Raw genomic sequence first — 16,891 nt, 5'->3', positions numbered from 1 at the left:
TCTCTTTCTTCACTATAGCAGCCATTATTTTACATTCCATATTTGATACATCCATAACACGACTACAGCGACAACAAACAGTAACATCCAAAAGCAACAGCACACACACATTGAAGCATTCGTATTCAAGTGAATTAAACCAACAAAGGCTATGGAAATACTTGAATTAATCGACAATGAGACCCAGCTCGGAGAATCTAAAGCGCATCCATGCACGTTGCCAGGCTGTTCAAAATCTTTTGGTAAATTTACACAGCTAAATCCAAACGGTATCGATGCTAATCGGGTCCCTTTTTTCTTTTGCAATGTATAAGGCAGACGCTCCGACTTGGCTAGGCATGTCAGAATCCACACCAATGAAAGGTAAATTGCCGATGGGCTCCGCACCATAAATGTAACTGTGTCTAACCTTCCTTTACCAGACCATATGTGTGCCACGAACCAAAGTGTGGAAAGAGTTTTATTCAGGTAAATATTGTAAACTTGTTACATTTATGCAAAGAGTCAATCTAATCTCTAAGATACAATCACAAAAAGTAGCGTTCAGCATTAAAAGTTCATTTGCGCACGCATTCAGGCGAAAGACCACACCAATGTGAATACCAAGACTGTGGAAAGACATTCGGCGATAGCAGTTCGCTGGCTAGACACAGGTAAAAAAAAAAAAAATGATAGCATCTCGATCCAAAGGAAGCACTCAGCGCTAATACTAGAATAATCTATTTGTGTTACGTGTTAAATTAGACGTATCCACACAGGCAAAAGGCCGTACAAATGCACATTTGATGGTTGCAACAAGTATTTCGCAAGAAAGATCATCATGACAAAACATCAAAAACAGGCGCATGAATCCGGCACCAAACGCACACATCTACAGTGGAGACCATTGAACGAAATGCTGATGAACGGAAAGAAGCCTCGAGCAGGCAGAACTTCATCGTGGAGACCCTTGGATGAAATATTACAAAGTGGCACATTACTTCAACAGCAGTTGGACGCAGCAGAAGTCGAAGCAGCAGCAGCAGCAGCAGCAGCAGCAGCTAGTACTACTTGCAGTGACCATGACGAACTCTCAGCAACACCAGCATCGCCAGTACCCTCTGAGCAGAGCTCTGCAACCGTCGATGAAGACATGATATATAGCCCGATCGATTATCATCAGCATTACCAACATCCACAACCACAGCCACAGCAACATGACAATCATCAAAAGCACCATGGCACGGTTATCACCGGGCATGATGACAACTGGTATGCCTCTCCTTTTTACCATCATCATCAAGCACAGCCATCGCAGACACATCCACATCATGCACCCGCCATGCAACACCACCACCATCATCAGTGGCTGCCATCACTGTGTAAAGAACGATCTTACTATCCGCCTATTATCACAAGCCAAGATGCTGCCAATGCGCCAATCTTTCTCAACTATCAACCATTCGATCTACTCTAAGGATCTTTAGCCATCCCACTCCTTAAAATGCCATTTCACGTGTTTGCAGCCTTCAGCGCACTATTTTGAACCACATGTATGGAACAGAAGAATACGTTATATATGAGAATATCTATGTGGAATTACGAACAGCAACCTCTTTTTTATGTCCATCAATTACTGCCCCCCCCCCTTTCCTTTTTTTCTTGGTTGGAGTAAACAACAAATATGCTAGAAATAAAGAACAAACATGTCAATTATCCAACATGTTTAAGCGATGCATTATTATGTAACATTTTGTGATCATTTTATCGGCTTGCACGGAACGGCTTGCTAGACCATGCGATTGAGAGTGGATAGACGCACACCTTGATGCATTACAAATCAATGCCATCTCCACGCAATACGCATCCATGCAACTGTACAACATCTTCTTTTTGTTATCTACCCCTTAATTTGCTTGTAGTACAGGAAACCAGCTAATTTCGCTTGCCGATGGTAAATCAGACACATTTGATCTGTAACAGGCACAAGGATTTACTACGTGAGGATGGCTGACATCATTTTAAGCCAAAACCAGCCATGTTGTTTACTCTCTTCGTTGGCATTCATAATACTGGGATGAAATCTACGTCATGCCATGCTTTATTTTGACATTTTAAGCTTGGGATCTACGCAACAAATTGCGTCTCACTCGAAGAGCATTGGCACCAGCGCCTTCTGTGCTCTGTTGAGTAACGTATGGCACCTTCTTCCAAGGTATATTGGCCACACCAGGTCCCTTTTCTAATTTTTGATCCAGCATGCTCCACAACGGCAACTGAATCTCGCCCTTGACTAGGCCTGATACTTTCTCCAATGTACTGGATGGAAGTGGTGTCAGCAGTAATAATGCATGGCGAGAGGGATCGATCGATCGAACAATGGCCAGGCCATGGCAAGTCATCAGCTGAGGATTAGGTGCTGGCTTGTCCTGTGTATTGAAATATGTCGGAGGGGTCTAGTGGCCAGTATTAGTCTTACACTGTAAAATCCTTCCTCGGCAACAAACTTACAAAGGTATCGTCCTCGAATGCTGCTGACTTCTTATTAGGTCCAGGCTGGTGTCTGTAGTCTTCAACATCGCCAATCAAGCCAACAAGGCTTCCATTCAAAGCATACAATAGTTCGTTCTGCTTGACTTCCTCGTAGATCACCCAAATGGCACTTAAGCCCTGTCGCCAGTCCACCATCCAAGGAACGCGATGAATCATGTGCTTTTTGTAATCCCAACGAGGCAATAAACAATGGTTCACGCCCATACCAGACTGATGAAAATAAGAGCCCAGTGTAATGTCTCGCTGTTGGATGGAGGTGAAACTGTCTGCCAAAGTAACCACGTTTGGATCCTGTAGCACACAGTCCAAATAATGCAATGTGGGTGCCTCTTTGGCTATTACAAAAGCCTCAGTGCTGGGCAAAGGCAGAATGTCCACATTGAATGAAGGATGCAAGTTCTTATACTCGAGCATATGGTGTCGCATGGCAAAGACATCTGTTGGCTCAATCTTTTGTATTTGACTGATGAGCAAATCATAGCCTACACCAGAGACCCAGCCCTGCGTATTCACTACCAGAGGAATCCATTCTCTTTGATCCTCATCTCTGACTTGCTTTTGATCGTGTCTCCAGTGGTCTACTAGCTCATGGATGCATGCCAAGTAGTAATCAGGGTTGCTTCGAGGCGATGTGGACCCAAAATAGAAGCTTCTCTCTGGTTCCAGCTGCTGATGGGTGTAAGGAGGGCCGAGAATAGGGTTACTGATGTAATGAAGGGAGAGCAAACCAGATGGTGTAAATTCGCTCTGTCCGACGTCAGTTTCGAGATAGGCCACGCGGTTGTATTTGGCCAAAAGACGGTTAATCAAATACCTGCTATATGACGATTTACCCATATCCTTGGCTCCACAAACGACGCTGACCAAGGGACTGGTTGCTTGCTGTGTTGCTTTGTCGATGGCCATTGTGGTGCGCGTGTGCCAGGATGATTCAATGCGAAGCGACTTGGCGCCTGGTGTGGGTGTGAGAATAGGATGAAATCCAGGTAAAAGGTGGATGCTGAGGCTGGTGTCACGACTGGATTCCTTTTTCGTCAGTCTGACCAGGTTTTTGTTGAAGGATGGGATAGCATCACACATATCTTCTAACCCAGAGCCCTCCAAATCCTTAATCACAATGATACTCTCGAAATCAGCGCACTTGAGTTCGTCAAATACTGCTTCTAGTAGGTATTCGTCGATTTCAACGGGGCTGTGGTGCGATTGAATAGATGCTGTATCCAGGGATTCGGAACTGACGCTTAAGAGTGAATGTGTGCGTGGTGAAAATGCAGGATAGAATGATACGAGCAAGTCCTCTTTTACTGCTGCTCTCGGCACGGGCCTTCCAGATGATATCACTGCTCCTGCAATGGACATGGATCCGTATAAAGGTGCTGCCAGCACTTGGCCCATAAACACAACATGTTCCCCTTGCTTCAGTCCTAGAAACAGATACGTGTCCTCTTCCTGGTTGATGATGCAGCTGTTGTGTTGGGTCGGTGTAAAACGACTCACTGAATTGTAATCCATCAATGCAGGTCTATGATTGCGTACATGTCAGTGGGGCTCATCTCCATTTCCCTTCAAACTGCAGTCCCTTACATTTTGTTTTTCGGCTTGCTAGGTTCCATCGCCGTGGCTGTCAAAGGGCGAGGTGGTGTGGATGTTTCGTTAGGTGTGGCAGCTCCACTGATGGGTGACATGACACGATCTTCTCCCAGCTCGTCTCCCAATGCTTCGTCTTCCTCGTCTGTCACGCTTTGTATATCAGCGCCCTCAGCAGCATGCTGCAAATGCTCATCGTCGTCGTCGTCCAATTCCTCTTCAGAGTGATCCACAGGCTCAGGGTTGTACAGTCCAGCATTGATGGCTGCTCTTCTAGCTGCAATGGCACTCAATGGGGCTGCATTCGACTCTACAGTCTCTGCTATCGCTTGATCCACTGCCTCGGTCTCCACAGTCTCGGTTTTCTCCAACAAGATGGCTGGCTCTTCATTGGGTTTGCTTCGTGTCTGTCTCTTGGATGTCACTGTGATTGTTGTTGCTACGATAGCAATGCATCAGAGGCATGTTCTCCCTGTGGAATCTAGTTGAATACTTACTTTTGGCTACCTTCTTGGACTTGGGCTGCGTTGAAGTCGTCTTTCTTTTTGGAGGCATCTTGGAATGATCAAATCAAATAAAAAAAAAGTTTTCTCCTTTTCATTCAAATGTTGAATTGAAATCATGTCAAAAAAAGAAGGGTAATCAGTCACACAGTAGAGAAAGTTTTCGCCTGGCTGAATCAGGCATTCATGGCCTTCCAATGCTGTACATGCCAATGGTACATGACGCAGATTTAAGAGGGATTTGTCGCTGCGAACATGCAGAATGCCCGAGCGATATGGAGATGAGGGCAGTGGCATGCACCTCTCAGCTTCTCCTTGATGATTGCAGGCTTTTTTGGCCGTCAATCTCTTAATGTTTCAGTCATTTTTGGGGTTTCCTCCCCCCCCCCCCAATAAATTGATGGTTGAAGCAGGGAGAAGCATGGGTCATCTTACTTGAACTTGCAATCATCACGACAAAAATGTCCAATGAGAATATACATTACACTCGAGATATACTGAGTGGATTATCACCACTCGTGTTGACGACATCTGACGATGAAGGCGATGAAGAGCATCAATGCATTCCCGGCACCAGCTTATTGAAATACGATCCAAAAGACAAAGCATTGAACAGCTTACTGGACAACAACAGAAGATGGGCTGCTGCTGTCATGAAAGAAGATCCACACATATTCAGCTCCATTGCTCAAAAACAAGAGCCAAAGCTACTATGGATTGGTATGGCATATAACGTACAAGACACACTACGCTCGTACTGATGGCCATCAAGGTTGCTCTGACTCTCGCGTACCAGCAAATGTTATTCTAGCGTTACCACCAGGCGAGCTTTTTGTGCATAGAAACATTGCCAATGTTGTTAACCACAGTGACATGAACGTGCTGTCTGTGCTACAATACAGTGTCCAAGTATTACAAGTGGAGCACATCATTGTGTGTGGTACGAGATGCATACTTGATACAGCTGAACGCCTCCTAACCTGTACTTGCTCATAGGCCATTACAATTGCGGCGGCGTCACAGCAGCATATGGAAATAAGCAGTATGGACTAATTGACAACTGGCTTCGTTCTATCAAGGATGTCTATAGACGTAAGTTGCAATGAGGAGGAAGACATGCAGACGAGCCTCAAGCATGTCGGATTAGTTCATCAAGATGAAATGCAACAGCTAAAATCAGACCGAGAAAGAATCAGATTGCTTGTTGATCTCAATTCTGTTAATTCAGCTAAAAATATTTGCCACTCTACTATCGTGCAAAACGCATGGAACAATGGTCAGCAATTGACAGTGCATGCATGGACTTACGACATCGAAGATGGGTAGGTTTGTTGAAGCAAACCACCGTCTCAAAGAGACTCACATGTTGGTTAGGCTGATCAAGAAACTGGACTGGTGCGTAAGCGACAACAAATCACTAGAGGAAATTTACCACCATTGAGCATTGCATTAAATCAACTAAAAACACGGCATTTGTGCACTTGACAAAAAGCATTGAACGGAGCTGCTCCTGCCAGTGAAGCAAATGTATTGAACATGACCAAAGCAACATCTTTTCTAAACATTTCAAACGTGGTGGAGGGGTGGGGGACGCAAGGGTGAAGGGGATTTTTCGATACTGACTGCATTAAGCGTTTATCTCCTCGCATACATATAAAAAGCACCATCATACATATAGAAATGCGGCACACACACACACACACTATGCGAAAAAAATACGCGGCTATTCAATGAGAAACACAACAACCCGCCTCTCTTTTCCTTTTCTTTCTTTCACTCTTTTTCCTTTCCTTGAGCGAAATTATGAAGGAAAACAATAAATTCGTTATGGGAGAAGATGAGGCTGCAAAACCGACAGCAGAAGCCATCAGTGCCTCGCCCTCCGCAATCACAGCGGCTGCCAATGCACAGCACAAAAGACCGGTAAGACACCACGTCAAGAGACGCTCAAGTGGCCGAGTTCACGTAGCCAAACTCGCTCCAATGGTGAGAGCCAACAGCTCCAATCACACTGATACCGAAGCTGATTACTATGACGAACCCAATTCAACAACAGAATATAGCAGACCTACAATGAAACGATCTCAATCGCAGCGCTCATTACATAAAATGTCTTTTGACAGGAAGGGATTTGGCAATCTTACAGCGGCTCGAAGGAAATCCACAGCATCCACTGCCAGTGATAAAATTAGTGTCTCTGAGATAGCTCCAGCAACCACCACCACCACCACCACCCCTAAAGCAGTAGAAACATTGAAAACATTCTCGAGCAATCCTGCTTCGTTGAGCAGCAGTAACATTGCTGAGCCTGTAGAGATTACCTTCAATGCAGTAGCCAACAATTTGGTTATCCCCAAAAACGAACTGTTACCCACAATTGCATCTCCTTTAAAATCATCCACACATCATCACAGCAATCCTGAATTGACAGATACACAACAACAGCATTCATCTACCACTACAAACACGACCAAGAAGCCGCTGCTTCGATCTCAATTTGTCAATTCGTCTTATGAAGAGCCCACCATGACACTCACATCTAACAAGAGACCCACTGCTTCAAACACCACTTTATTCAATCAAAGCAGATCCAACTCATCTTCCAACAGCATGACCAATGTATCTCGCACACAGCAAAAACTGCTATTACAAAAGCAACAAGCATTAGTTGAAGATGAGAACAGTCCAGTCCATCCTCGCAATATGCACAAATTGAACAGAGAATTTGACATGGTTGGTAGAGAATATAGATGCATTAAACGATACGAGGATCCCATGCGAGTGAGTCTGATGCGATGTATAGAAAAACTCGACTCTTTACCGCCACCATCCTCATCCTCACCACCACAAAAGCCTGTCAATCCACAACTTGCTCGACTTCAATCGGACGCCAGCCAGCACAGCACGTCCACATCCATTGTACCCACCATCGCCAGTGCTGTTACTGCTGCTGCCACAAACACAAACACAAACACAAACACAAACACAAACATTCCCCATTTGGAGCAACGACAAATAGCTCATCGTCATCATCATCTCAAATCCATCGCATTAACCCGTACTACCAAGAATTATAAACGTCAATCAACTATATCTCCCAACGTACTCGACAGTAGTTTAAAACAGACATCAAGCAATCATGGTGGAAATGTATTTACAGGTTTCCCTTGGAACGCTGTTGCAATTATAGATAGAATATTTAGTAATACGCCTCAGCAGCACTGATTCAGCTTCATTAAATTATAATGCACGTGTACTTTTTTTTTTTTTATATCTTTTCGAGACAACAATAGCCAGTGTTCTCTGTCTTGACTATATGTAAATAAACAATATGCTCAATGATGTAAATGTAAACAAAGATGTAGTCTCTTTGCTTATTTCGTCACTATCCCAAGGGATAAACGCCAGATTGCTATTATTGCTATCCAAGTCAAGGCCAGAGAGCCAGGATGGATGCTAGCCTTCACAATTAGTCTATAACTAATGGGTGTCTTCAAAGAAAAGCATATACCAAACCAGTAGCATTTTATCTCTGGAACTCTTCATTGCGCCTAGCCAAAAGATACTAGCATTTTGAGGCAAGGACATCGTATAGTTCATTGTACGTTAAAGGAATACAAGTACTATTCAAACAATTGAAGGGAGTGAAATGAAGACGAGGCTCTGAAAGAAAAAAACTGCGTGATAGCACAATAGATGCTATCTATTGACATGAACATGCGACCATGAGGGAACCAGCAACTCACTTGGCAGCTTAATTGGTTTTCATGATTTGACGTAGTAGTAATTTGCGTTAAAACTTGATCTTTGTTTGCATTTGAGGCCTTGCTGAAAAACGCGACATCAATAATATAGACATCAAGCTCCTCGATCTATGTATTGTGCATTACAAATGGTATGCCAATTGGGCTGTTGCTACAGCTTGTTTGTTTCTGGGACTACATGAATTAGGATAACTCATCCTCTGGATAGACTTTAAGTCTAGTTTTAAGGCTAGATACGGCATTTCTGTTATGGACGACCATCAAAAGTGCCTTGCTGACCTAACAAGCGCTTCATTCAGTCCGAGCAAGTTGTTAGATTCAAGTTTGCATAATATTATTGACGCTCAAGTCTTCAAATTACTGTAATAATGCGTTTCAAACCGAAATATTTATGCCTCAGAATTACAATAAAAGCATCTATCACTTAGGACTTGAGCTTTGTACAATGTTGAATATTTGAATCATCAAGTAGAGATGTGATTTACCTACTGGTTTGGCAAGCAACTTACAACACCTTACTTATAGGTCAAATTCTGTCCGAATTTAACCATTTTCAAACACAAATAGCTCATGCCACAAAACGTTTTGTGCGCTTGGAGTAACACCAAACAGCTCCCCTTGGTTGCGCTTTACTTCCTGATGCTTTATCTCAAAATTTTTTAGGTTATTGCAAATTCATGAAAATCATTGTATCTCCATGAGTATTAGCAAGGGAAAATTTTTGAAAATCAAACGATCGCGTTTTTCACGTCAAAAGTGAAGACTTTTCCTATGATACATATTAGATTAAATTAATCAGAAAGATGAAATGCAACATTGGAGACTACTTTTATGAGACTTTCATATGCTAAATTTTGACATATTCACAGAGAACCTGTTTTCATATTTTTGGAAATTGCTCATTATTTTTGGTCCGAAAGCTGAAAGAAATTGGCACCATTCGATGCGGCTTCTTTAGTCCTCTAGAGATGTATTAGAAAGTTTGGTGTAAACACGACAGTCTTCATAGTCAAATTTAGCAAAAACGTTTAAAAGATGTGAGATCAAGTTAAGTTTGAACACGAAAATACCACTGCATAATTTCAAATTAAATTGCCGCAATTACTGCTGCTACCATACAAGACTGAGACTAAATCTACTGGTCGTGACGTCGGATAAGGTGCTCTCTCGTTTTTTCATGGACCCGTTTTTTACCCTTTTTGCAAAACGCGTTTTAGTATCAAACCATGGTGTTTTTGGACATCGTTTGATTGATAATAACACTCTAGCACCGATAAATCTGTCTTGTACTGTTGGAAGAACTTGATACTGCTTCTTTGGAATGGAATATATTAGGTACCATTTGATAACGAGCACTGGAAGGCGTAGAATTAACACTAATTCAGTTTGTTTATTAGGTTTTAATAATTTCTTGCTTGTTTGAGTGAGTGCTGCTGCCGTTACTTCTCTGTCATCTCTGCCGCCTGATTCTTTGGTTTATCATGTCTGGTGATTGCTTCTTTGGCCATTGTCTGGTCTCTGCTGGTGGCGTTCGTTCCTCGGTTTGTTTATGATGCTGGTGTTGCTGCTGCTGCTGCTGCTGCTAATATAGTCTTTCCTGGTCTACTGTGCTAGGTGCATGCTCGTTCTCTGGCCTATATCTGTTGATTGCATATCCTCTGGTCTATCTGCGATGCCGATAAGCAGTTAGTAACTTCTTTGGTCTTTGTCTGTTCTCTACTGATGGCGTTCGTTCTTTAGTTTGTCTATGGTACTGGTGTTACTGCTGCTGCTGCTGCTAATATGGTCTTTCCTGCTCTACTGTGTTAGTTGCTTGCTCGTTCTCTGGTCTATATTCGGTGATTGCGTATCCTATGGTCTATCTACGGTGGTGGTAAGTGGTAAGTATCTTTTTTCTTCTGGTCGCAATGATATAAATCTTCTTTGAACGTTTGTATTATTGCTTGCTTTATCGTGATAATGCATTCGTAATGTTTGCCTTGTTGCGCTTTTTTTTTTCTTTCGTTTTGGTTGACTGTGATATGATCAGCTCAACAAATACTTGCAATGTTGTTGCTTCGTATTTACGAACAACAAGCATGATACACTGATATATTATAATTGTATTACCCTTGTGATACTTTGTTATATAACCGTGGATTGTTGTTTGTGTTGCCTTTGTCGCTTCACATGAAAACAGCATTGGTCTTCATGTTGTATTACATACTTATACTGGTGCTACTGTTGCTCCTGCAATTGTGCGCATTTGTGTTCTTTTACATCATCAGACTGTTATCATGCACATTGCTCATGTATGTATTTTTGTTGCAATAACAAGAATATAATAACGTAAACATTTTTAATATTTTATACATAACATACTTTCCTTTGGCTCACTTCGTGTGAGCATTCTTTTTTTCTTTTGCCTACATATACTACTATACTTCTATAGTATTATTATGTTCGCTTCTTTTATTATTGTGTTTCTTTTGAAGCATACCTCTTTACGTTGTGTGGATGTGCCTATCGCTGAAGCTCAACAAGACTCTATCCGAGGCTAGGAGGTGGATAGGCTGCCTCCACTTGGTTATCGCTACTTACTTTAGTGATGATTGAGGGTCTCAATGACAGGATTTAAAGCTAGGTGGTGTAAGTAAGGCATGCTCTAGCACCTGGGGGAAATTTGATGATAGCAGCGGCTATATTGCTATTATAGCGGCGCTTAAAATTTTGCCTCACATCAAAACAGGGGGAAACCCTCGCAAATTTTTTTTTAGGTTAGCGGAGTTTTTTAGCGATTTGATTGGCTCAGAAGTTCAGAGACCGAAGGATTCCAGCTAGCTGATCTCCTATTAAGCTTTCATCTTAATAAATTTATATTTGTAATAAAACCGTAGCGAAATAGGTACAATTTAAAGCTTCCTTCTTTATTTAAGAGTATGCTAAGGTGCAAGCGTTTAATCTAGCATCCATTGCATAATAGTTCGACGTGAGGAATGTCATTTAAATATATTTATTCAAGGAAAGTTATACAGTGCGCGAAAAAAACGTTCCAGTGTTTTGCCAAATTGCACTTATTGCCAGTTTTCTCTGCAAATATCAAAGCTACTGGAGTGTGCTTTGTTTTCATAAATGTAATGAAATAGTTGTTTAAAATAACGAAATATAGACAGAGTGAATACAATTAGAACTGAATATATTTATTATGTTATTCCAAGATTGAATAGGGATCAAAACTAGTGTAGATATCAAAGGTATTTATAGTTATTTGACAGTGCCGCAGCAATAGGACCTTGATCTTGAATGCGGTGTGGAATACATCCACTATGATCTGCATTCCGACAGTTCATCCAGTTACTAGATTTAGATATAAACTGTATGTACGCTGGATTAGATGTACGATATCGATTTATACTATAAGAAGATATGGACTTCAGATACGCTAGTACTATAAGATTCATACTATATAAGATATAGGCTATAGATGGCACCACGGACATGGATGGCACTATAGACTTATACTTGTATTCCGACATTGACTACGGATGTTTACCATATCTGGATAGGCACCAAGATTAATGCAATATGAGCTTGTTGCTTCAGATGTGCACTTCATGATCCACGCTATAAGACACATGCTTATATCCGTGATACTAGCTACAGATACTTTATGTACTACAGACTTGTACTATATATGAGACATGCTATAGACATGCATACGATATGCTATAGACATGCCATATATCCAGATATATGCTAAAGATGTATGCTTAGCGATATACACTCAGATATGTACTATTAATATAGACTAAGAAGACTGTACCTATCGGATACATGCTACTAGATCGATATTAATTATCCTTATAGAAAGGATAGATCAGGGTACTTCGGATGAGAGTCTAATTATTCATCCAGACAGAGCTAAATCATGATTAGCTTGCTGGAGTTGTCTTTTAGCATGATTAGACATTAGTTGATCTGAGTTGACTTATTTGTTAATCTAATTAATAGAACTTTTATCCATTGTTATAGTATATAAGAAGGATCATCTACCTGGCCAGTAGAGAGACTTCAGTTTACTTTACACCTGTCAGTTTGATAATAAAATATACCTTTATCAAGTTGACATTACTGTCTTTTTATTCTTTTTTTTCCGTGAATTTTAGTCTGTAAAGCCTCAAATTCCACATGCGGGATAATTGTATAAGCCTTGAACCAGTAACAAGGATGTGCTGCATCAGAACTCATGAACCACCAGTCAAGGATAAACAACAAAGATGATCCAGGATAGAATGTTCTTCCTAATAGCTTTGACGGAAGAACATTTGTCGGAATTGAAACCCACTTCCAGGGACGAAAGACCATAGGCTACCACTCTCTAGGAACCAGGATATAGATTAGCCATTTGATGGCACCACTCATGTTCCTTCGTGCTGCTTGAATAAAGACCTCTCACTTCTACTATGCATCTCAGCTCATTCTCAGATCCTCTTATGTAATAAACGACGCTTAATGCATTTGCCTCTCAGAGATGATCTATATCCTCAACACTATCCATCCAAGATCCAGGAACCAACGGCCAACACTACTCACATTCAGTGGGCGGATGTGGGACAGAGCATCTACGCTGCGAGCATTGACCATCTCAGCAATAAGATCCATTCGATCGTGTTCAGAGTAGGCATCGTATTGTGGGTCGGCAATATTAGCAGGATTCAACGGGTCAAAATCCTCCAATATTTCCGATTCACTTGCACGGAGCAGAGCCAAGAATTCAGCAACATATTGGGTATGCAGGAGAATACCAATAGCTTCGGAGGCAGGGAAGTTGATGTCGAGGATACGAGACGTATCCACCCCAATGGCCTTGAGAGTGCGTCGAATTTCAGAGCGTAAGATCTTACCAGATCTACCAATATATACATATTGATATCCTTGGGGACCCTTAGCAGCAGACGTTTTGAAGAGACGACCAGCAGCCAACTTTCTCTTAGCAGCTTTAGTTGGATCAGGGCGATGTGCAGCCTTCTTAGCTATAGCAGAATAGCTAATAGTACCAGAATCAGTGGTGGCAGTAGCAGAGGTGGTGGATCCAGATGCCCCTTTGATGGGGTGCTTGTAACAGAATCCTGTGACGTGGCTTGCAATTTTTCAATGACCAGATCCTTGTCGTGTAAAATTTTTTTCAAGGCTTGGTTTTCCTTTTCCAAAGCATCGAGACGAGCCAAAATACCATCATGTTGATTAACACGTTCAGAGAGAGAGGCAAGTTGTTGTTGTAACTGTTGCATGATAACAGTAACCTGATTCATATCAGTTGGGTGCTGAAACTCGGGCATATTGCTGATTATTTTTTTAGAAATTGTTGAAGATCCAAAAAAATATGAAGGAGATGTTCAATAAACTTGAAACTATAACACAATAGACAGAGACTAAAGGCAAGTATACTGGTATAGTTTTGGAGTTGATTGAGTTGCTGATTGTTGGGAAAATAGCGTTTTTCGTGATTTTAAGGAAACTTTTTACGGAGAGGGTGGCAAAAAGTCCCGGCTTTAGCTCAGTTTAAGATTGGTTTTTATTTATATGAAATTTAGTGGGCACTCGATGGGAGCATAGCCTAATTTCAAGAACAAATATAGAACAAGTAACTAAAAAAATCCTCCAGAGCACTTTCAAAAGGACAAAAAATGCAGTGACAAGAGTGCAGGACATGGAGACTAGTGATGCTCACATTGAGGATCTCGAGGGACAACCAACGGATGGGAACTTTGATAATGACTTACCACCGAGGAGCCGCACGTAGAAAACAACAATGGAACATGTTCATCCCTGTCAGATCAACCAGTACGAGAGTACCAAAGAGACGCTGGATCTGGATCCGGAGCAATGACAGCCAGAGGATGCACAAGGCAATCGATAGCATACAGTAGGTTCAGTAGAGCAGACCAGTAAGCAGGAAGACCAGCAGAGGCAGTGGTTGGCAGGCAATTAAGAGCATGGCCAATACGGTGCACACCAGGTGGAGCAGGCGGCAAGGCATCGATCAAGTCAGGATCAAGAGCACGACAGTACAAAAAGTGATCACGAGAGATGTGAACACCTGCAGGTGACATACATGGGCACTCCTCTCGCATGTTTGTGAAACGACCAAGGCGCCAACGGACCAAACGACTTCGAGCAATACGACCAAGAGGCAGGTAAAGTATGGGATCAGGCCTCATGGTGTCAGGACGACAAGCACGAAGCAAAGTATGACGACCAGTGACAGTAGCAGCAGAGAGCTGGAGATCAACCTGATCTTGCCAATAGGCAGCAAAGGTAGTGCGCAAGCCAGCAGAAGAAGGAACAGGGTCAGGCAGCGACTGATACAGAGGGTTTTCACATATAAAACGATCCAACCTTGTATAGTGCAAATGGGCACGAAGCAGAACCAGCAGACAATCGTCAGGCAGAGTATCAGCACGCAGAGCAAAACGGGTAGCCAGGACATTGTAGCGATGTTTGATACTGGGGAGACAGGTAATGTGCTTGGCGACATTGACCCAAGTACTACCCACAAACATGCCAACAAGTCGGTTTTGCAAAGTATCCATAGCAGTAAAATCACGAGCAGAGAGATGGGAGATAGCCAGACCATATTCAAGCTTAGGACGAATAAATGTCCTGTACAGGCGAGAGGAGAGCAGCAAAGAGAAACCATTGCGGTTGACACCAACAGAGTTTAACAGAACCATGGTCTTGACAGCACCAGCAGAACGCAGAGACAGAATACCAGGAGCATGCAGGCCTTTGTATCGGAATGGCATACCAAGGTATGTAAATTCGTCAACGACAGGCAGAGCTTCATTGTATAGTACCAGAGGAGAGCCAGCAAGAGCAGCAGCAGTACCAAGCACAGCACATTTGGAAGGCTTCCACCTATATCCAAGAGAGACAGAATGACCAGCAGCAAGATCCAACATACGCTGAACCTCAGACTTTGAACCAAAGACAGCCACATCATCAGCGAACAGGAGACTATTGATAGCAATAGGAGCATCAGCACCAGGCACAGGCAGCATAGTAGCACCAGTAGCACCAGAACGCAAAAGACTCGGTAAAGAATTGATATACAACGAGTACAAGTGGGGACTGAGCACTGAGCCTTGCAGAACACCAGTAACAGGAGAGAAAGCAACCGAGTTGTGATTAGCAATCAAGACAGAAACAGACACATCATCAAACATGTTGATCAACAGACCCAGAACAGCACGAGGAAGACTAGAACCAGCCAAAGCAGACCAGATTGTGGAATTTGAGGCTTGATAGACTAAAATTCACGGAAAAAAAAGAATAAAAAAACAGTAATGTCAACTTGATAAAGGTATATTTTATTATCAAACTGACAGGTGTAAAGTAAACTGAAGTCTCTCTACTGGCCAGGTAGATGATCCTTCTTATATACTATAACAATGGATAAAAGTTCTATTAATTAGATTAACAAATAAGTCAACTCAGATCAACTAATGTCTAATCATGCTAAAAGACAACTCCAGCAAGCTAATCATGATTTAGCTCTGTCTGGATGAATAATTAGACTCTCATCCGAAGTACCCTGATCTATCCTTTCTATAAGGATAATTAATATCGATCTAGTAGCAAGTATCCGATAGGTACAGTCTACTTAGTCTATATTAATAGTACATATCTGAGTATATATCGCTAAGCATACATCTTTAGCATGTATCTGGATATATGGCATGTCTATAGCATATCGTATGCATGTTTATAGCATGTCTCATATATAGTACAAGTCTGTAGTACATAAAGTATCTGTAGCTAGTATCACGGATATAAGCATGTGTCTTATAGCGTGGATCATGAAGTGCACATCTGAAGCAACAAGCTCATATTGCATTAATCTTGGTGCCTATCCAGATATGGTAAACATCCGTAGTCAATGTCGGAATACAAGTATAAGTCTATAGTGCCATCCATGTCCGTGGTGCCATCTATAGCCTATATCTTATATAGTATGAATCTTATAGTACTAGCGTATCTGAAGTCCATATCTTCTTATAGTATAAATCGATATCGTACATCCACTACGGCCCAACTGATGTTCTCATGAGAACATCGATGTGCTCATATGAGAATCTATTTGATGTTCCCAAATGAGCACATCGATGTTCCCGAAAGGTGAAAAATGCTCTCATATGGGAACATCGGCGTTCCTAAAGATCTATTATAAGTCGGCCGATGTTCTTATGAGAACATCCGAAATGTTCCCATGTGAGCACATTCATATTCTTATATGAGCACATCGATTTTCACAAATTTGAAAAAAAAAGAATGCTCCTACCGGGGTCGAACACACAACCGACAGGTTGTGGGTCTGACGTTCTTCCCACTAAACTACCCGAATATCTTATCGAAATATATTCTTTTACTTTAATAAGTAGTTATTAGGTAACTTTAAATTGCCATTTTCTCGTGCAATTTATAATACGTTTAGTAATTTTATGAATCTTACAGATAATAAAAGTC

At 41.8% G+C, this 16,891-nt stretch overlaps 6 protein-coding genes across 6 annotated transcripts; 3 read left to right on the top strand and 3 right to left on the bottom strand.

The window, feature by feature from the left end:
- Positions 1–151: 151 nt before the first annotated feature.
- Positions 152–1,456, top strand: CCDC25 (Coiled-coil domain-containing protein 25; the record flags this gene model as incomplete). The annotated part of the gene is made up of 5 exons (XM_064831639.1): positions 152–242; positions 315–363; positions 423–468; positions 541–653; positions 745–1,456. The coding sequence occupies 5 exons, from the start codon at positions 152–154 to the stop codon at positions 1,454–1,456; spliced, it is 1,011 nt and encodes a 336-aa protein (XP_064677919.1).
- Positions 1,457–2,093: 637 nt separating this feature from the next.
- IPP1_3 (Inorganic pyrophosphatase) lies at positions 2,094–4,674 on the bottom strand (the record flags this gene model as incomplete). The annotated part of the gene is made up of 4 exons (XM_064831638.1): positions 2,094–2,435; positions 2,491–4,054; positions 4,117–4,558; positions 4,617–4,674. 4 exons carry the CDS (start codon positions 4,672–4,674, stop codon positions 2,094–2,096), a joined length of 2,406 nt encoding a protein of 801 aa, XP_064677918.1.
- Positions 4,675–5,083: 409 nt separating this feature from the next.
- Positions 5,084–6,063, top strand: ATC70_012466 (uncharacterized protein; the record flags this gene model as incomplete). Its single annotated transcript, XM_064831637.1, has 5 exons — positions 5,084–5,342; positions 5,395–5,562; positions 5,619–5,714; positions 5,770–5,944; positions 5,997–6,063. 5 exons carry the CDS (start codon positions 5,084–5,086, stop codon positions 6,061–6,063), a joined length of 765 nt encoding a protein of 254 aa, XP_064677917.1.
- Positions 6,064–6,425: 362 nt separating this feature from the next.
- Positions 6,426–7,847, top strand: ATC70_012465 (uncharacterized protein; the record flags this gene model as incomplete). Its single annotated transcript, XM_064831636.1, has 1 exon — positions 6,426–7,847. One exon carries the CDS (start codon positions 6,426–6,428, stop codon positions 7,845–7,847), a length of 1,422 nt encoding a protein of 473 aa, XP_064677916.1.
- Positions 7,848–12,901: 5,054 nt separating this feature from the next.
- On the bottom strand, positions 12,902–13,704 carry ATC70_012464 (uncharacterized protein; the record flags this gene model as incomplete). Its single annotated transcript, XM_064831635.1, has 2 exons — positions 12,902–13,480; positions 13,525–13,704. The coding sequence occupies 2 exons, from the start codon at positions 13,702–13,704 to the stop codon at positions 12,902–12,904; spliced, it is 759 nt and encodes a 252-aa protein (XP_064677915.1).
- Positions 13,705–14,202: 498 nt separating this feature from the next.
- ATC70_012463 (uncharacterized protein) lies at positions 14,203–15,591 on the bottom strand (the record flags this gene model as incomplete). Its single annotated transcript, XM_064831634.1, has 1 exon — positions 14,203–15,591. The coding sequence occupies one exon, from the start codon at positions 15,589–15,591 to the stop codon at positions 14,203–14,205; it is 1,389 nt and encodes a 462-aa protein (XP_064677914.1).
- Between the last annotated feature and the right edge of the window lie 1,300 nt (positions 15,592–16,891).

Source organism: Mucor velutinosus (assembly GCF_035048745.1).
Source record: "Mucor velutinosus strain NIH1002 chromosome Unknown tig00001569, whole genome shotgun sequence".
Lineage (NCBI taxonomy): Eukaryota > Fungi > Mucoromycota > Mucoromycetes > Mucorales > Mucoraceae > Mucor > Mucor velutinosus.
This window is presented reverse-complemented; position numbering and strand designations above follow the sequence as displayed.